Source organism: Microcaecilia unicolor, chromosome 5 (genome assembly GCF_901765095.1).
Source record: "Microcaecilia unicolor chromosome 5, aMicUni1.1, whole genome shotgun sequence".
In the NCBI taxonomy this organism is placed as follows: Eukaryota; Metazoa; Chordata; class Amphibia; order Gymnophiona; family Siphonopidae; genus Microcaecilia; species Microcaecilia unicolor.
The window spans coordinates 5,136,474-5,158,469 of NC_044035.1; the positions used below are offsets into that span (position 1 = coordinate 5,136,474).

The window sequence follows — 21,996 nt, forward strand, 5'->3', positions numbered from 1 at the left end:
GTCTTACCCTGGTGGTCTAGTGGCATCTTCGGGGGAATAAAGAGCCCCCTCTTTCCTGTCAAGCGCTGCCGCAGAGACTTCTTGGCTCCTGGCATTGCTTCAAAATGGCTGCTGAGAGTTCAAGCAGTGACTTTGCAAGACTTCTGCGGAAGTCTCACGAGGTCGCCGCTTGAACTCTTGGCAGCAATTTCGAAACGGCGTTGGGAGCGAGAGATCTGCAGCCGCGACGGACAGGAAAGAAGGGGTCTCTTTCCTGCCCCGAAGAGGCCGCTAGACCACCAGTGCACGACAATAAGGTACAGGAGGGGAGGGGAAGACACGACACCCTGAGGTCCGTCCACCCACCCACCCACCTGTAAACCTGGACAAACGGACAGGTTGGCAAAACCCGACCGGACGCTCTGCAGTGTCCTCAAAAAGAGGACATGTCCAGGTAAAACCAGACATATGGTAACCCTATCCAAGTTCCACCCTTAGGTTGGAGCTATCAGCATCAAGCTCACACTGCGAACGCAGTCTCTTCCTTGACCAATACGTGTGGTTGGGGAGCCCGCCTCTATTCTCCTCATGTCCTGCTCTGGGGGTTGGCGCAACCAGAAACATGAATATGCTGAGGCTGGCTTTTCTCAGAGACATTCTCTGTTTAAAAATGATGCTAATTTAGTAGAGCAGGATTTTGATGACTACGAAGTACTTCCTATAAGAATGTGCCCCGAACTTGTTTGATGAGCATTTCTTTCACTTTGATTCTCTTATTTTTCTTGCACATTTAAAACAGTTGGTACTTGATGCTCTCTCACATGCAGTGGACACAACTCATGCGTGTGGCTGTGTTAGGCATTAAAACCCGGTTTTAATTCTAACATACTAAGAAAAACAAAACAGATTAAACAACCACAAAAACTAAAAATCTGACATTTCCAACTAGCACTTGTTTTGCGATGTCAGTGTGGCTGTGGATCCAATTGAGAAAACGTCAATCAGGGATTTTTCTCTCTCTTTTTTTTTTTTGTTTTTAAACCAGTAAAATATAAAGAGCTTGTCAAAAGTGACAAGGAGGTGTGCGAGGGAGGAACAGAGACATTAAAATAGATTCATTCCCTCTGCCCCCAGGGTCACTCTTTTCCTCATCAGCTGGAAGCATGCGTTTGTCATACAGGACATGATTTTCCCTAAGGAGAAAAGTGAGCTGTTTCCTATGTCTGGGATATTATAAGAGTTAGATTTATTAAATGGCACGAAACAATGAGTAACTGAGATGAACATGCATGCCAACTACCAATCAAAATCGAACCAATGCTGTGAAATCAGCAGACACGGGCATTTATCTGCTAACTTGTTATATTGTACAGAGCCTTAGGATAAGAAGGACATATAGATGTAAATTTGTGAAATGCATCTTCTAAATATGAAACAAAAGGGAAACAGTTCACAATTCACTTTCCCTTGCTGATTATGATTGTGCCTTCCTTTCCATACTTACTGTGATAGGTTCCTGATAGTAGGGAAAAAGCTATCTCCGTGCATTTTCTGAGCGAATGGCCAAGACAGAAGCAGGGATTTCAGATTTTCTCAATTTACATGTCTCTTATCCTTGCTGAGGCAAACAAGAACCAGGGTTGCCAGGTGGAAAATTTTTTTCTAGCCCAATCCAGCCCAAAAACCAGCCCAAACCCCGCCCCTGACACCCCCACCCCCGCGTCATCACCCCCGCCCCCGCCGTCACCGGCCCCGCCTCCCCCGTCATCGGCCCCGCCTCCCCGTCATCGGCCCCCGCCTCCCACGTCATCGGCCCCGCCTCCTACGTCATCGGCCCCGCCTCCCACGTCATCGGCCCGCCCAAAACGTCACTAACCCCACCCAAAAAACGTCACTAACCCTGCCCCCCCGCAGCCGAAAAAGGCAAAAAGCCGCCCAAAAAACCACACAGAAACCCAAAAAGCCGCCCAAAAAACCGCAACCCGCCGCGGGCAAAAATTTCCCGCGGCGGGTCGCGGAAAACCGCCCAATTGGGCGGTAAAACCGCCCACCTGGCAACACTGACAAGAACCCATCAGGAGGGGATCAGAGGGGGTCATAAAAGCCAAAGCTGGTTAACAGTGAATCATTATAGCACTCTGATAAAGAAAACATCCCATTTCTCACATGTGGTGCATGCCTACAGTTCTCTGCAGGATCCAAGAAAAGGGGGACAGACTAACAGCCCCCTGCACTTACCTGCTTGGCTGCTCTTTCCTTGACAAATTTGGCAATTTTCTTTCTTGGTCCAAGCGGAATGCCCATTTCTTTCAAGTCGTCCATTGTACACATTAACTAAAGAGTAAAAGACAGAACAAGTGAAAAGCATATACAGCTACTTCTGGCTTATGAACTGGATCAGAACTGTAAAATGAACAAAAGCACTGCTGGGAAGGAGTTTGTGGAGAACCCTGTATCTGTGCTTTCCTCATGTGCCTGATGAAGGGAGGGTAATACATGAACTGACTTTGTACAATAAAAAAATAAAAAAAAAAAAGGCTCCACTACAGTCTGCTGCTTTGTCAAATGCTGAAGATGCCCTCACATAGGTAAAGGGTAATAAAGTACCTCATGAAAGACTCCAGAGGAAACTGGAGAGTCATGGGACAGGACGTAGTGTCCTATTGTGGATTAAAAACTGGTTAAAAGTGTTAATAATAATGAACATGCTACATAAATATAATGAGAAACAGTTGAACAGTATAAAGTTCCTATGGTCAGTGAAGTGCAAGTATTAAGGCAAAAGACCTATGAGTCACAAACCTGTGAAAACAATAAGGGAGTCATAGAATCAACCTTGAGCAGCCTGGTGTGAAGCAGAGACAGGAGGCTGTGTAAGGGGGGGCAGAAGGAATGTTGCTTGCAGACATTTGTAGATAAGGAATGTGAGAACAAGCTTCAAAGAAAAGGGTTGCTGACGTGCACACATTGGGTGCAGTATGAATGTAAGTGTATTTAAACTGAGGAGAAGATATGTATGTTAAGCAAAGCAAAGCAAGTATATATCTCTGTATTACTGCTGAGCAAATATATCTCTGTATTATTGCTAAAAATATATTCTGTAAGCAGACTTTGCTTCCAGTGTGGTGTTCTCACACTGCCTCTGTCCGACGGAGGACAGTTGAAAAAATAAAAAAATATTTTGATTATTCTTCTTTATAATAGGTGTCAGTTTCTTTGTTTACACACATATAGGGTGTAAATCAACAAAAGATAGAACACAGAGAGTAGGGTTAAATGGTCAGTATTCTCAATGGAGAAGGGTAGTTAGTGGGGTTCCCCAGGGGTCTGTGCTGGGACCATTGTTTTTTAACATATTTATAAATGATCTAGAGATGGGAGTAACTAGTGAGGTAATTACATTTGCTGACGACACAAAGTTATTCAAAGTTGTTAAATCGCAAGAGGATTGTGAAAAACTGCAAGAGGTCCTTAACAGATTGGGAGACTGAGCATCCAAATGACAGATGACGTTTAATAAAAGCAGGTGCAAAGTGATGCATGTGGGAAAGAGGAACCCAAACTATAGGTACACATTAGGAGTGACCAACCAGGAAAGGGATCTAGGCGTCATCGTTGATGACACGTTGAAACCCTCTGCTCAGTGTGCGGCGGCAGCTAAGAAAGCAAATAGAATGTTAGGTATAATTTAAAAAGGAATGGAAAACCAAAATGAGGATGAATCGGAGAAAATATTTCTTCGCTCAATGTATAATTAAACTGTGGAATTTGTTGCCAGAGAATGTAGCAAAACCAGTTAGGGTTAGCGGGGTTTTAAAAAGGTTTGGATGGCTTCCTAAAACAAAAGTCTACAAGCCATTATAGAGTTGGGGAAAATCCACTGCTTATTTCTAGGATGAGCAGCATAAAATGTATTGTACTGTTTTGGGATCTTGCCAGGTACTTGTAACCTGGATTGGCTACTGTTGGAAACATTATGCTGAGCTTGATGGACATTCGGTCTGACCCAATATGGCAATACTTATGTACAAGTAGGCCTTCCCAAACTGTGGGCTGCGAACCCAACGTGGTTTGGGGTTGTAGCCTAGGCAGGTCCTCCATAAGACGTCATCAGTCCATGCCTCTAGGGGTAGTGTGCTTTCTGTGGCCATGAGAATGGGCTCGCGGCCACAGAAAAATTGCTAAGCACTGCTCTACAGTGTGAACCGTATCTAGAGCAGACATGGTGGCTGTACAAAGTACTTTATTTATTTCAGGCTTCCTGTTGATGGCTTATTCGCCTCACTGAATATTTGCCAACATTGATTGTGTTTTCTAATACAATAATTGGTGGGGGCTGATTTTCTTTTGATAGTTTGAATTTAAGACTAGTCACTATTACGCTGTACTAGTTGTAGTTATGTTTCACTCGTGATCGAGCCTGTTGGGGAAGGTCCATCCGTCAGTCTGTCCAACCATCTGTTTGTATGCATAGGTTTTTTTGCACTTACACAACAAAACTACGGATCAACAAAGGCAGGCAGAGCTGGTAGTAAATGTTGACAGGGTGGTGGGAAAGCAAGGACCTGCTGCCAGGTGAAGAGCAGGCAAACAGAAAACGTCGATGCAACTGGGGGCATGAAATGACGTGATCCTCCAACAAGGATGCCAATCCTCACCAGCAGACCAAAAAAAAACAAAACAGAAAACCTGGGACAAAGAGGTGTGCAGTCCACCAACAGGATGGAAGCCTGCAACATCAGTGGAAAATCAGAAGCAGCTTTACAGGGAGGGGGAGGAGAGAAGTGGGGGGGGGAAGGAGAACGAGTGCATGGGAGGAGGGGCGACATAATTCCTATCTACCAAGAAGCCAGACACCCTACATGTGCCCATGAACTCCCCACACACACACACACCAGAAATGTAATCTATGTTCTCCAGCCAAACAAATATACACAAAATAATTACCACTTACACTTTTCCCCCACCCAACCAAGACACATTTTACCACTTCTCTTCCCACTCAGTCACCCACATAGATGTGCCTGAATTTGCAAATGGAGAAAGGAGAAATGCATCACTGTCACACATGTACGTTTCAGCTTGCACAAGCCCCCTCATTCTATGCAGGTTATAGAATATGTTTACAGTTACACGTATAACTCAATTGACAAATTAGCTGTTGACTGGCACTAAATATTGGTCATAACTGATGCTAATTAGTTACGTGCTTAACTGTACTTAGTCAAGTCAATGTTCTATAATCCTTTGCATGCAAATTCTATGGTGCATAACCGCACAAGGGGTGTAGATGTGGGAGGGGCATAGGCAGGTCAGGAGCATGCTCAGAACTTACATGCAAAGTTACAGAACACAGACAGCTATACAAGTAGCTCATTTAGTCGAGGACATTTACACCAGCCATTGATTAGGTAGAAGCAGCCACGCCTAAATGGTGCGTAATTGACATTATAGTATCTCGACGACAGAGAATCACACCCGATATGTACTGGTTTCAATGTATTACATTGCAATGGGCCTCTGGATAAATGAAAACGATGGGTGGTGATGACGGTAAGGCAATTTCAGTTGTGATACTGCAGAGCCTCCCTGATCTCACAGCACACTTGCACGTCTGCAGAAAAGCAGATTTGGCCACATAACACGAGAGATTCCAAGAAACAGAAGGAGGAACTGGCAACCCGTTCAGAAGCCTCAGTGACAAGAGGTGGCTCTGGGCAAGGCATGTTTTAAAACAGCAGCCCTGGGATAGGCTGCAGACCGTCAAGGTTCCCAAACGGAGTGGAGGAGTAGCCTAGTGGTTAGTGCAGTGGACTCTGATCCTGGGGAACCATGTTCGATTCCCACTGCAGCTCCTTGTGACTCTGGGCAAGACACTTAACCCTCCATTGTCCCAGGTACAAATAAGTACCTGTATATAATATGTAAACCACTTTGAATGCAGGTGGAAAAACCACAGAAAGGAAGTATATAAGTCCCATTCCCTTTCCCTACTGAGCTTTTACCGACTACCTTAAACAAAGGAAACATCTTGGACTTATGACATTGAGAATTTCTCTACGGGCCTTCATCCATAGCCTTTCAAGCGTACGTTCCTGCTAAAGAAAAGGCAATGAGTTTGTTCCTGAAAGGCAGGAGGTCCTGTCAATAGTCAAGTGGACCAGCTTCACCTCGTTTTGTGTTGACCACATTGTATTCTACAGCCAGGCTGAGACCAATCTACTACTACTACAACTACTATTTAGCATTTCTATAGCACTACAAAGCGTACACAGCGCTGCACAAACATAGAAGAAAGACAGTCCCTGCTCAAAGAGCTTGCAATCTAGTAGACAAAAAATAAAGCAAACAAATCAATTAATGTGTACAGGAAGGAGGAGAGGAGGGTAGGTGGAGCCGAGTGGATACAAGTGCTTACGAGTCAAAAGCAATGTTAAAGAGGTGGGCTTTCAATCTAGATTTAAAGATGGTCAAGGATGGGGCAAGACGTAGGGGCTCAGGAAGTCTATTCCAGGCATAGGGCGCAGCAAGACAGAAGGAGCGAAGTCTGGAGTTGGCAGTAGCGGAGAAGGGAACAGATAAGAAGGATTTATCCAGGGAACGGAGTGCAGATCATTTCTGGAAGTCAGACTTCTGCTATATTTCATTGGCAAGTACTGCTGCAAAAGCTGCTCATGGTTCCTACAACATTGAACCTATTAGTAAATCAGATGCAGCTTATCCAAAAGGACAGGTGATGCATGTGGGAAAAAAGAACCCGAATTATAGCTACGTCATGCAAGGTTCCACGTTAGGAGTTACGGACCAAGAAAGGGATCTGGGTGTCGTCGTCGATAATACGCTGAAACCTTCTGCTCAGTGTGCTGCTGCGACTAGGAAAGCAAATGAATGTTGGGTATTATTAGGAAAGGTATGGAAAACAGGTGTGAGGATGTTATAATGCCGTTGTATCGCTCCATGGTGCGACCGCACCTTGAGTATTGTGTTCAATTCTGGTCGCCGCATCTCAAGAAAGATATAGTAGAATTGGAAAAGGTGCAGCGAAGGGCGACTAAAATGATAGCGGGGATGGGACGACTTCCCTATGAAGAAAGATTAAGGAGGCTAGGGCTATTCAACTTGGAGAAGAGACGGCTGAGGGGAGACATGATAGAGGTATATAAAACAATGAGTGGAGTGGAACAGGTGGATGTGAAGCGTCTGTTCACGCTTTCCAAAAATACTAGGACTAGGGGGCATGCGATGAAACTACAGTGTAGTAAATTTAAAACAAATCGGAGAAACGTTTTCTTCACCCAACGTATAATTAAACTCTGGAATTTGTTGCCGGAGAACGTGGTGAAGGCGGTTAGCTTAGCAGAGTTTAAAACGGGGTTAGACGGTTTACTAAAGGACAAGTCCATAAACCACTACTAAATGGACTTGGGAAAAATCCACAATTCCAGGAATAACATGTATGGAATGTTTGTACGTTTGGGAAGTTCGCCAGGTGCCCTTGGCCTGGATTGGCCGCTGTTGTGGACAGGATGCTGGGCTCGATGGACCCTTGGTCTTTTCCCAGTATGGCATTACTTATGTACTTATGAGAAGTCAGATGGACACAGAGCACCAGAACCCCTGAGCACTGCAGCTTCACAGTATCTGAGCCCATAGCTTCAGGTTCATGTCACTGATGACATTTTAAGTGAGAAAACTTTAGGAACAGGTCAGATATGTCATTTTTATATGACTGATGGCAGGCAATCCTGCTTGCCTTATAAACCTGCAACATGCCCATAAGTACATAAGTGCCATACTGGGACAGACTGAAGGTTCATCAAGCCCAGCATCCTGTTTCCAACAGTGGCCAATCCAGGTTACAAGTACCTGGCAAGATCCCCCCAAAATTCAATACATTTTATGCTGCTTATCCCAGAAATATGCAGTGGATTTTCCCCAAGTCCATTTTAATAATGGTCTTTGGACTTTTCCTTTAGGTGCCCTGGAAGTGACACTTCATCTTATTTCTAGAGCTCATTTCTTGACTTGTTTCTCATAATTTTGGGGGGACTAATGATGTCAACAGCTGTTTTTTTAAATTCTCCTCAGGCATCTCTCCCTCCTTTGCAGAGAATATATTATCTTGCTGATAAAAAGAATATACAACAGAATTCTTTACAAGTAGTTTCCACTCAACAGGAAGTTCCATCAGAGACACTGGATTTAACAGGATTTTTAGAACAATCCAAAGAGGAAATAAAAACCAGGGCAACAGTAATTATTACGTTTGTATTCTTACAAGATAAAGAATCATTGCTCCGATTGTATTTCAAAAATATTCAACCAGAATTTCTGGGAAGCAAAGTCCTGATCTTTCCAGATGTTTCCCGATGGACACAACAAAGGAGAAAGAAATTTCTTGATATAATACAGAGAGTCTTGGGGATAGGAGCGTCTTTCCAACTGAGATTCCCCTGTAAATGTTTGATCTTCTTTAAAGAGCAAAGATACATTTTTTATGATCCAGATCAGTTAGTTAACTTTATAGAAGCGAGACAGCAAGAAAGCATGACAAATGGATAAGGCTGGACTGATTAGAAATAGGATAACCGCCTACTCAATTTGATTTAATTTATAGTTTCTTTAATTGTTCCAACTTCCTTTGGTAGAGCCTTGGACTCCTCCTCTTTTGTGGACTATAATACCGACATATTATTTATATTGATATTGTTAATTGATTTATGTAATAGATTTATTTGAAGTTGGTGTATCCTTCAAAGATGTTTTTGTCTTTGTATATATGAAAATTAATAAAGAAATTAAATATAAATTCTCCTCGGGCAGTCTTTCTTCAGCAATCTGTGCCGTGACTGTTTTATTGGGGTAATTTTTAAAGGCCTTTCCATGGGTATAGCAAAGTTACTCACCTGTAGCAGTTTCTCCAAGGACAAAAGGACACATTACCATATATAGGGCAATGTCACCAATGGAGCCCCAGGTGCGGACACTGCCCAGCATTCTAACTTTTCTAGAAGCCTTTGGCAACCCCTAGGTTGCCTTTGGCAACTGCATGTGTGCCTTTCCGCCTACCTCAACCACATGGGACCAGTGGTTGAATACAAAACCTTAAAAAAATACAACTCCTAGGGAACGTGGGAGGGTATGTGGTCATTTTCTCTAAGGACAAGCAGAAGTGTCATATTACCACAGATGGGAATCACCGAAAAGACAGACAACAGGAACTTGCAACAGGCAAGCCCAACCAGAAACCAATTAAACTGAACTGTAACAAACGTGTTGCATAGGTGCAGCCTGGAACAGGACAGAACAACCCTGCGCTTTCCTGAGAAGAACGCAGGGAGACTGAGGGCAAGAAATCAACGGCTGGGAGCCTGGGAAAGATGCGGTTTCTCCTGATTCAGGCCCAGTCTTCATCTCTTTCTGCCCCAACTTGCATGTACACTTTCCTCCCACTGAGCACTGTGACCCACAACACAAACTGTGCTTGAACACCTCTGCAGGTGAATGGAGAAGAACACAGCACACTGTGCCGGGAGGACCCCACTAAGCAATCGCACCTCAAAGAAGCAGCAGAAGGAACAAACCACCGGATCAGCCTTTTTGTTTTCCTGAAGACGCTGAAAGCACTTACCCCTAACCCTCCTGCCAAGTCCCCCCTCCCCCTCCCCCAATGAGTGCTTCACTCAAGACCAGTCTCTCTCGCAGCCCTGAAGGCACATGTGCAAGAGTCAATGCCTCTTGCTTCTCTCCCCCCACCCCCTAACGAGGAGATGGAGACCAGAGAAGGGTGGAAGGGGGGGAGGGAAGAGGGGACAGAGGAATAGGGGACATGAACAATGACCTAGAGACCTCTAGTTATGAACTCCCAGGAGGCAAGGAAATCCCAAAACTCAACAGAGAGCCAGTTGACCAACTGGACCAGGAGCACCTCTGAAAAAAAAAAAAAAAAATCGAGATACGGAGCACACCTTCAACCACCTACTGGAGATAGAAAATACTGAATTGTGGGAGTTAGATACAGATCTTAAAGATCACACCACAATCCTGAGTTCTTTATCTCCACCTGCTGGTCGAAGGACACAACACCGGCTTCTCTGGAATAGTCTAAGATGACTAGAAATGAACAAATCAGACTAGAGAGACATCATATGAAACACTCAAGGCCTTGTAGCACCCTCACCAGCATACTGGCTATGTGGTCATCCACAACCACAAATTTACTTTAGCCCTAAAATAAGCTGCATGACTATAGATAAAGTGGCTAAATATTGTTGCTATGTATATAGCTACCACTAACCACATGTTAAAAAAAAAAAGTGTCACTGAACATGCATATCTTAAATGCTGTGGCCAGTGTTTAAAAAAATGCTGACTGACAGGTTTAAATACTGACTTGTATGATTCTATAGCCTGTAAAATGCAGGGGACTCACTCATTTGCTCATCATGCTCTCTTCCCTTCTGCACACAGTGCATAAACAACACATACGTGACATTACACAAGCTTTACCAGAGACTCCATGTCCATCTTCTCCTCCTCAAATGTGCTGCAGTATTCTGACAAACTGAGTGCTGCTAGTGTGCTCTGTAGTGCTGGCATCTCCTCCTCTTCCTGCTCGGGGTTCTCCACCTCCCCACCAGGGATTAAAGAGCTCTGCAGAATCATTTCGGCTGCCTGTAAGAATGCAAAGGTTGATTGGACAGGTGTGTCAGACTGCTGGGAACACTGAGGAGGTTTACGTTAGGCTATGAAATAACATTCAAGACTTATAGAAACATGGCTTTTAAAGTTCTGCACACTTATTGTACTTTTAACTGGATTTGGTTTTTAGTTGAAATGTTAATAATCCCTGCTCCCTCCCACACTTCTGAAGTTTACAATAGGTTTTTCCCCATTTCTATGCTCTTTTTTGGCAGGAGTATGACTCTTATTGAAGAATCGATCATCTGTGAACTACAGTGAACACTCAGAACCTGGCGGAAAAGGAGGGTGGGTGATCCTGTTTCTGTTCACAAACCAAACAAAAAGGAAAGATTTGGTCTTACCTGATAATTTTCTTTCCTTGAGTCCAGCCAGACGTAGATGGAGATAAGAGCCTAATGAGTTGAGAGCTTCAGCCTATAAGAGAGAGACTATGCAGCTCTAGCAACCCAGTATTCTTGTAACAAAGCAGAGAATGAGATCAACATCCCCTACCATAATCGCTGCGGAAGGAGGGATTCCAATCAGGACAGAGCTGACTGCGATAACAGCCCCGTAGGTTCATGAGCCCTCCCAGCTGAATGCACCCAAGAGGAATTGCCTGGAATTTTAGCCATAACCATAATAACCTCAAAAAGGGAAGGCTTTTGGCCTGGCTGGTGCAGCGAAGCGTAGGAGTACCCTAATGGTTAGTGCAGTGGGCTGATACCCATAGCACCCTCCGCAAAAGGAACCTTCTCCTCTTCCTCAGCCCAGTCTGCCTCCACCAGCCTGGTACTAGAACCTGAAGCACACATATGCAGCAAGTCTCCCAAAGGACTCCCTCTCCACCAAGCCTTCTTCCTGGGACAGTCATGGACTTCTGAATCTCTGATCAACTCCTTGCCTTTATCCAGGTCCCCCAGCTGCTCCTTCCTTACGAGACAGGTTTTACGCATGAGGAGATGAATTCTGAAGAAAGTCCCTCTGGAGTCTGCCCATGCTGTACTTGACTGTCTGAGACCTTCCTCAGTGACATCTAGCTCTCTGACCCTGCCTGGCTCCAGTGGACCTGTTTCTTCTTTCTCGGGTTCAGAAACGGCAGTATTTCCCACCTGTATATGCCTTCCTATATTTGGCCTGTTACTAAGGGCTAAGCCTAAGGCCTGTACTGTCAGTTTGATTCTCACATGTTAGCCTACTAACTCAGCATCTTGTGTAACAATCATTGCTTTCTCAGGAGTTGAACTGACACTTCATAACATTTGTTTGCAGCTGAGTATGTTTTTCATATAAGGTGGATGTAACCTTGGCAGTTGCTAAGAGACTGAGGACACAGTGAAGCCTACTAGTATGTTGCATTTGTGGAGAGAGACAGAGAGAGGACACAAGGGTATTGTTCTGACTGTGCACGCAGAACAGATAACCGACTAGCCAATGGCTATCGACTTTGCACGTGAACTCCCATCAGGAGAGACTGATAGAATACAGGAACAATCCATATATGGTATAAGGCTACCTAATGGTTCTAGTTTATGGGAAATCACATGATTTATGAGAAATGTAATTTGCAACAGTATATATGTGATGTCTGGGAGGTGTTAGCTGAGCAGTCCCTTGTCTTTCAGGATGCGCATTACTGACTGACAACCTGCTACAGGGAAGAGAACTATTGTTTGTATTTTTGGCTCTGTGAGATGCTAATAAAGGTAATTTACTGGCTGCGCCTAACGGAGTCTAAGGTCTCTTTCTTATTTTTCCAGCTGTTGGAGCTGTAGTGCTTTCTCTCCCTGTGGGGGTAAAGGGACAGAAATACACACACCAAAAATGCCTCCTCCATAGTCTAAGAAGATCCCCTCCCCTGAGAGCTAAAAAGTGCCTCAGAGGTCTGCAGCTACCTAGAGCCTTCTGCGCTGCTGGTGGGACTGGCTTCAGAGCACTGTGGCAGACAAATCCAGTACCTCCTGCCTCTAGACCCTGAGTCTCTATTATACCCAAAAATAAAGAGGAAGTAAAATCAACTAATTGCTATGAATCCTGCCCTTAAACCAAAAAGGAGATGTAATAGATTTTTCAAAACTTCAACCAAAATATATATTATATATATTTAAAAATAAAACATATTATAGTGAATAGGAAGAACACTGCATCGAAGAGCATGTAATATGAGTGCCTTTATACAATGGCCACTCACAACCACTCTACTATACTAAAATATCTTATATTACGTATTTTTCAGTTAGGATTCATCACAGATTACAATTTTAAAAACACCTCCCACAAATGGAGCGAATTATAGCTCAAAGCAAAAAGTACATATTAACCTACTCCGTATCATTTAGAGAAAATAAGTTTTTAGATTTTTACAAAACCGCAGGCAAGATTTAATCTGAATGGGAAAGCTATTCCAAATTTTTGTACTTATCAAAAAGAATGTTCCGGATATTTTTTCAATCTAATCCCTCTAAAACTTGAATAAGCCCAAGTTATATTTTGTATAGAACTGGCATCATTACAGTTATTAAGAAATACACAATAGTTTGCCAATCTGTCCAAATTTTAACCTGCCAAATGATTTATAAACCATGCAAGCTATCTTAATCTATTCTGGAATTTACTGGCAACCAATGAAGACCCCTTAATAAAAGGAGAAGCTCTCTCAAACTTATTCACCTTAAAAATCAATCTAACTGCAAGATTGAAACAAATTAAAAACTTTAACCCACGTCATAGTACCTTCCAACACGTTCAAACACCAGTTGTGAATATACAGCGTCCCATATCAAGTCTTTTCCTTCACAAAATGTCTTTACAAAAATGCCAAACTGAAAACTTAGAAGCCTTGCCTCAGTTAGTACATAATCCAGTTTATAACCATCAAATTAACAAAAACTGCAACTTATCTCAACTGAAGTCGTCTAGACCCTGAGTGGCCCCCCATGTACGTCACAGCCTGACTGCCCAATTTCATTAACACTGCAGACTTCAGTCTCACACTCCCCACGGTCACCAGATGCTCCTGGTCACTACAGCCAGCAATTCTCATCTTGGCAGGCAGCACCAAACCCCAGTGCTTACCTTGGGCCCTTCATTATTATTATTGTAATACTCAATCTTCATTTACTTAATGTATATTATTATCCCACACCACTTTTTGTACTGTTGATTACAATAAGCTGTTAGTCACATTGAACCTGATTTATTGGGATAATGTGGGATATAAATGACATAAATAAATTATTATATAACAAATTTTGTGTACCATATCAACCCATAGCTCAGAATGGTTCACACAACAGTCAAAAAACATTTCCTCTCATACAAATGAAACAGGACAGTAACTTTTCTAATAAAAAATGTAACTCTCAAACAATAAAATAAGGAACCAAATGATATTAAAAAGCCAGAACTCAATAGTTTGCAAATCTTAACCTTGTTCTTGTCTCTTACATGAAGAATACAGCCCCAATGATGCAGACGACAGAAGACAAAAGCTTATTCATATAAACTGATGTACTACAGCAATGACCTGGGTCTTCAAATGCACCAATATAGGTATATATAAGGGGCTATACCCATATGAAAAAATTATGTCTTACCTGAAAACTGTCTTTCCTATCAGACCAGTCCATGTCAATGGGTTGTGTCCCTCTACCAGCAGATGGAGACTGAGGAAGAACACAGTTGTGATTCACCCCTTAAGGGTATTATGCAGCATAGGCTTAAGTATTTCAAATAGCCTAGCAATGGTGCTCAAAATCTGCCTGATGGCCAATATTGAAACTTCGAGACCAAGTAATTCAATCAGGTAAATAACCTTACCAACTAGAGAGGCATATACTCTACGGACATGCAGATATTTCACCGAGTCAGGAAACGTGTGACTTACAATAAGTTAGGAAAAACGTACAAGTAGAATCCATTATATTTGAAAAATATAGCTTGTAATCAAAATAAAATTAATCAACCAGGGAGGGATTCTGAACTGGTCTGATAGAACTAAAGGAAAGAAAGTTATCAGGTAAGACATAACTTGATCTTCCATAGCATCATATCAGACCAGTACAGACCAATGGGATGTAGCAAAGCAATGTCCCCATCATAGAATGGGACTAAAAGATCTAAACTCTTAAAAATAAAATTTTAAAAAAGAGAAAGAATTTTACAAACAAATGCATCATTAATCTCCCCAGACTAACAAACTGACAAAGAGATAGATAAACTAGAATAGCCTTAGAGGTCCATTCCAGCAGTACCTAGTAGAGAGAACCAAGAGCTATCAGAAGGGCTCTGGAAAGACAAGAGGAGAAGGATGTGATTCCCGTGATAAGATAGAATAATAGAAAATAGTGTTGATAGACCATAGAAGAGATGAATAGACCAAGAAACAAACCCAATTGATGTTTTCCTTGAAAGAGTCGTTGAAGGCAACAGCCTAAAATTAAGGTGCATCTATGAAGGGAATATTGCAACTACAATGGAAGTCCTGGAGAAGTTGAATATCCAGAGAAGGAAATATAGGAAGAAAGCTATCAGGGCCTGAAAAACCATTGTGCTTCCTATTTACATCTATGACAACCAAGGAAAATTAAGAAGCACCCTTCAGTGAGAGTAAAAAAAAAAAGGAGACCAATGAGAATAGCTATTGACTGGCCTGGTGTCAGAGTGCTCTATTCAGACATGAAAACCCAAATGTCATTGTAAGAGCAGAAAGAGGGCATAAGGGCCCCGAGACATGAAACACTCAGACAGAACAACCCACGACGGGAGCCTATCAGACTAAGAAAACCCCCCACAATATTAGAGGTTTCCTGCAGTTGTATAAACAGTGGTGGCCAACGGCAGTGCTATCAAGTGAGCTGCACAAAACAGCTAGACTGCAGAATCACACAAAGTAGGTGGCTCGTATAGCCTGAGCCTTATGAGCGACTGGCAAAACTGTACTAAACAGTAGTGCAGAGTAGATGAGTCACCTAGTCAGCCACACAAAACCAGCAAAGAGTCTACTGAAACAGCCCTGCACCATAAGCAATGGTAGGAGCAGTGACACAGTTCTATCTGGTGGTATGGAAGGTGAACATCTGGAAGATTCCAGATTGTCAGGTCCCACAACTGAGGACAGAGAAGGTGCCTGGAGGAATGGATCCTCAGGAGCTTAGCCGAGATTGGGAGACGGGGCTAGTGCTGGGCAAGACTTTTACGGTCTGTGCCCTGAAAATGGCAGACACAAATCAAGGGGCTGGTGTTTGGGAGGCGGGGCTAGTGCTGGGCAAGACTTCTACGGTCTGTGCCCTGAAAATGGCAGATACAAATCAAAGTAAGCTATACACCAGAAGTAGCACATATGAGTTTATCTTGTTGGGCAGACTGGATGGACCGTGCAGGTCTTTTTCTGCCGTCATCTACTATGTTACTATGTTACTATGTTGCAGGGCAGCTAGACCGGCAACTACTTTAGGAGAGCAATACCAGTGTTTGCTGTTACAGGAGAGCAACCCAAAGGAGTACTGCAAATGTGCAATAGCAGTGCCAGTGGGTGCCATCATGCAACCCAGGTGGTTACCACCACTGTGCAGTATCAGTGGGTGCAGTTAGTGTGCAATACCAGTGCCACTGAGCAACCGTGCCAGTGGGTGCAAGTGTACAATCCAGGTGGACAACTACACACACAGGGGCTGATAAGCCCAAGATGATATAGAGAAAACAGTGCACTATATGTAGGGGTGAACCACAGCTGAATGGAAAAATTGTACAACTGGGCCAGCTCCAAATCATCGGTGGCTACCAAACTTCTTCAGCTACACTATTTCTGTAACTAGCAAAACTATCCTGAATCAGGCAAGCCAGATGAGTAACTCATGCTGAACCAGAAGGCGCACATCAAATTTGGTAGAAAACAGCCAACAGTTGCATTGTACAACTTTGACCAGATAGGAATTTCTTTCCTAAGAACATTGGTGATGGGGGGGGGGGGGGGGGGGGGGGGGGCCGAGAAGCAAATTTGACTATTTATGCCAAAATATAGCCAGCTGGCTGAAGAAGATAAGAACAGTTAATTCTTAGGATCTCCATACAGGAAAAACTAAGTTAACTGCAATTAGTGACCGACTACTGCACATAAGACCAGACCGCTTCAGGGATGGACTGACCTTTGAGACAACAGGGCAGTGCCCGAGGACCCACAGCAGTGGGGGGCCCACTCTCCCCTAGCTTCCATTTAATCACTTTTGATAGGTGCTTAAAGGCCCACATTGCCTGGGGGGGCCAGATCACTGTCAGTCCTCCCCTGCTTAGCCGAATTAATATTCAAATTAAAACAGAGAGAGAAGTAGTAAAACCTGTATCTACTATTCAGGCAGCTCTTTAACCACAGAATACAGCAATGAACAAAAGAATAGGAGCATGTGTCCTAATAAGGGAAAGGGTAATTTTTTTTTAAAACTTGGACAGGTAATAATCTTCTGGATTTGCTTACTGTGAATCAAACAGCCAAGAAACACTTAAAAAAAAAAAAACAACCCAAACACCAGCTGACAGAAATGGAAAGGAGAAATTAGGTCTTACCTGAAAATTTCCCTCTATTAGTCCTGTGGGATGGTTGTGTCCATCAACCAGCAGGTGGAGACAGAGAACTGAAAACTGAGCTGAGACATCTCTCTTGGCATCCTGTCCAGCTCCTCAGAATTTATGTAGACCAGCAGTAAGGATAATCTCAGAATAAACACAACCACCTTAAACAACTTGCTGACCTACACTAACCAGATAAGCAAACATGTGTGGACCTCTCTCATCTCCGGACAACTTGTAGAGAACAAGATATGGGTCATTATCTGACCCATTACTTTGCACTGACTAAACATCTCAGAAACATCGGGCAGGCCTCTGGAATAATGGGAAGGACTAATGGAGAGAAAATTATTCTCTTTCAATTACTTAGCTTTCCACTATTCCAGAACCTGTGGGATGTTTAAAATCAAATCCCTAGAATGGGTAGAATGTACTACATTATCATCTACTATGTTACACCACAACAGACAAAGCTTAGGTTTTCTTAAATTATGATCTCTCCTGATGGCTGTATGGTTTGTGATGATTAATTGTTCACTGTCTTTTTAATTGTTTCTATATTCAATGTTTATTTTATGTATTATTTTTTGCTGTTTATTGCTGCTTTTTTTGTTCTCTGCGACTCCACAGTCTATACAACATGTATGGTCTGTGTGTTATAGGTGGTTCTTATGATTGTTGGCTTTATTCTCTTTAACTATCTCTACTTGTTGATTTTACTCTGTCTCCATTTAATTTTTGCATTATTTTAAACAGTTTTGGTGGCTGTCTATGAACCACTTTTGTTGTTCAAAGTGATTTAAGCAGGCAGGAGAGGCTCCTGCCCAGTTTTAAAAAAATCCCTTGTGCCCGCTATTCTATTGCCACAACCTTTAGAAGTAGCCTTCTAGTAAAGTACCTTGAGGCCACTGCTAGAGATACAGCAACCGTTTTGAAGAGGTAGATGCACCATGCATTGCTTCGCCCTTCCCCCCCCCCCATCCCAGACCACCGGGGAGAGGGGGGAAGAAATCAGAGGGGCATTGAATATACAAGGTTAATTTTACCCACGGTGGTTAGCATTTAAAAAGAAGCTGACTGTTGCAGGCTGAACACTGACAAGTAAAAAAAATAGGCAAAATAATAAGAATACTTGTAACTGTACTTAAATAACTACCTATCTATTCCCAATTACATAGTAACATAGTAGATGACGGCAGAAAAAGACCTGCACGGTCCATCCAGTCTGCCCAACAAGATAAACTCATATGTGCTACTTTATATGTACACCTGACCTTGATTTGTATCTGCCATTTTCAGGGCACAGACCGTAGACGTCTGCCTAGCATTAGCCCCGCCTCCCAACCACTAGCCCCCACCTCCCACCACCGGCTCTGCCACCCAATCTCGGCTAAGCTTCTGAGGATCCATTCCTTCTGAACAGGATTCCTTTATGTTTATCCCACGCATGCTTGAATTCCGTTACCATTTACACATGTATGTCACACAATACACATTTACATGTATGTAGGGCTAGATTCATTACATGGCACCTGAAAAATCTGCGCAGAAAAAAAATACTCCTAGGCGTATTCTCTCAAGCAGGCCTATATTTTATAGACTAGGCTAGTGTATATAGACTACATCAAGCGCCTGTACACATGACCAAATTTAGTTGTGACCACTTGCGCCACATTTTACTTGGCATAAAGCCTGATGCCTAATTTAGGCACAGAGCGGGTGCATTCATAGATTTTAATTTCCCTATTACAATCAATCATTCATCTCTTCATTATGTACAAGTATAATAAAATATAAACAGAAAAGATGAATCTTTGCTACACCTCAATAAGAAAACGTTTCTAAATGGGGTAATTCTGGTAGATAAACTGAAAAAGCAATCTGTCACCACCAAAAAGGAACCAGGCTGAACTCAATGGAAGAAAGAACCTTCACAATCAGATACTATGCTTCAGACTGTCTTTGGAGAATAGCATCAAGGTCCAATTTAAACAGCATGCCCTCAATCACAGGCAACTGAAGCAGCGGACTTATACACACACACCTTTTCATCTGTGGATTCCACCTTCTGCGGTCCATTTACAGCTGATGACTCAGGAGGAACAGCCGGGGCAGATACCAAATCTGTCTGGTTGGACAATATGTCGAAAAGTATCAAGGAACCTGTAAAAGACACAACAGAATTCCTTTTTAGTGGAGTACAAGCAAAAGGCTGAAGCAGTTTTAATCCAGATCAAACTTATTTCCAAAAACTCAGCCGCAGGTTACCTAGGCTGTGACCGACGACAGACACTCCTCCTTTGAAATCAGGGTTTCGGCTTGTGAAAAGTGCATGGAGTCTGTTCATTTCCATGCTCACTTTATCCACGATGGTTTGGCAGTATGTTGGACTATTATAGAACAGAATGTCCAGAAGGGTTTCATTGGTGAAATGCCGAAGACGCCCAATGCTTGGTAGAGAGATCTTCTTAATATTCCTATCAATTTAAAAAAGGGAACAACATGTTGAAAAGGGAACGCTGTGAATCCATATGGGTGTGGTTTTGGGCTTAATTTTTGAGGCATTTCTATGCAAAATGTAGAAAAAGAATTAGAAGATGATTTCTGGAGCCTGTTACTTCCATGCATGCCCCTCCACCTAACTGCATATACACTTGGTCTTTTTATAGTTAAATCATATCCATCTCGCTCATGTTAGCTAAAACTCCAAGCAACCTATGGGGGAGGGGGAAGGCTTAAAAAGTCTCAGACCAATTTGACCTGAAACTTGCTGCAGGATCAGATCTCACCCATGCTCTGCAAACTCTCCTGCTAATTTTCTTTTCTTTAATTCCACCACACTAGTCCAGAACAGTGGGTTATGCTCATTAACCAGAAGATAGAGACAAAGTGCTATGAGCTCTGCCCTATAGGTAACCATGCAACCTCAACTCTTAAATATTTCAAATGACAAAGCAATAGACTGCAAGTAACATAGTAAATGACAGAAAATGAAGACCTGTATGTTTAGTGAAGTCAGCATATAACAATGTATAGAGCGGTGTGGTTTTTCAAATCAGTCAGCTTTGTATAACATTCCTTTTTCTTATTTAGTAGGGCAATTAGCTAGCTTGTGTCTTGGTTTTATCACAGACTATAGACAGGCTTGCTTAACCCTCGTAATGGACTATAAACTTTACAAGCGTCTGTTTGTTTCAAACAGGTTTTTTAACATAACACAGGGACATTTTCAGTGAAGGACCACAATGAGTGATAGGTAAAGAGGTTACAAAGGGCAAATGATGAATATTTGAGAAAAATACGAAAGAAACAGAATCATGTGAAGGTGACCTTAGAGGTCAGAGTTGAAGAATATCTGAAGAATACCAGATAAGTAAGAGAGAAAATATAAGGCAGTAAGTGATTGGACAAAATTAAGCTTCAGTTTTCAGCCTGGGTACCTTTTGTACTAGGTCAGAATCTGACAGCTTCCGAAGGGAAAACAGAGAGAGCGAGTGAGAGATTTTATTTTCCTTATACTGAAATTTGGACTGATATAAATAATAATTCAATTTTCTGTAATACTGGGATAAAATAATTTTTATTGTAACCATTTACTCTAATACATAGTAGATGACGGCAGAAAAAGACCTGCACGGTCCATCCAGTCTGCCCAAGAAGATAAATTCATATGTGCTACTTTTTTATTTGTACTGTCCTCTTCAAGAGAAAAAACTGACCTCAACGTGTTTTTCCTTTGTTAGAAGGGCTTGGGGGTTTTTTTCAGTTTCTTCTGTTCAGCTTCCTTTTAGAGACAAGAAGGGAGTTGCCCTATAAACAGCAATGTGCCATTATATCCATCCATATACTTTATTTGGATTTTGTGCACATCTTTTTTCCAGTGGTAGCTCAAGGTGAGTTACATTCAGGTACATGGGGTATTTCTCTGTCCCTGGAGGGCTCACAATCTAATTTTGTACTTGAGGCAATGCAGGGTTAAGTGACTTGCCCAAGGTTGCAAGGAGCAGCAGTGGGATTTGAACCGGCCACCTCTGGATGTCAAGACTGATGCACTAGGCCACTCCTCCATTCCTAATACCATGCCCAATTATCAGACCTACACAATTATAATGCCTGAAAACTCCTAACATTTGAATTCTTTTCCAGGATTGTTATATAGTCATGACTGTAGAATGCCATAATTTCACTTAACAGAGACTGCTGTTAAAAGAACTAGTTTCATAAATGAGGCACTATATCCGAATCTTCAAAATGTCCACATCTCTTGTTCCATCCAAGTCCATGGGTGGAGGAGTGGTCTAGAGCACTGGTTCCCAAAGCTGGTCCTGGAGGCACCCCAGCCAGTCAGGTTTTCAAGATACCCACAATGAATATTCATGAGAGAGATCTGCATGCACTACCTCTATTGTTTGCAAATCTCTCCCATGAAAATTCATTGTAGGTATCCTGAAAACTTGACTGGCTGGTGTGCCTCCAGGACCAGGTTTGGGAACTACTGGTCTAGTGGTTAGAGCACCGGTCTTGACATCCAGAGGTGTCTGGCTCAAATCCCACTGCTGCTCCTTGTGATCTTGAGCAAGTCTCCATTGCCTCAGGTAGAAACTTAGAATGTAAGCCCTCCAGGGTCAGGGAAATGCCCAGTATACCTGAAAGAGATGTGGGCCGACTATTTTGCTGGCAATTTATGTATTTATTTTAACAGCTTTGAGTGTATATTAGCCTTTAGATAAATGGCAATTTGCAGTAATTATGGCCAGAGTTGTTCTTGCT

General features: G+C 42.6%; 1 protein-coding gene across 2 annotated transcripts in view; it reads right to left on the bottom strand.

The window, feature by feature from the left end:
• Positions 1-21,996, bottom strand: part of SEC23IP (SEC23 interacting protein) — a 108,252-nt gene that overhangs the window by 45,636 nt on the left and 40,620 nt on the right. Inside the window, exons 9-13 of one of the 2 annotated variants that reach the window (XM_030202607.1) lie at positions 19,495-19,703; positions 19,271-19,389; positions 11,415-11,417; positions 10,489-10,653; positions 2,218-2,313 (exon numbers count right to left, since the gene is read on the bottom strand). In XM_030202607.1, the coding sequence (XP_030058467.1) occupies positions 2,218-2,313; positions 10,489-10,653; positions 11,415-11,417; positions 19,271-19,389; positions 19,495-19,703 (592 nt within the window). The remainder of the gene's footprint in view (positions 1-2,217; positions 2,314-10,488; positions 10,654-11,414; positions 11,418-19,270; positions 19,390-19,494; positions 19,704-21,996) is intronic. The other variant, XM_030202608.1, reaches the window with a different exon arrangement.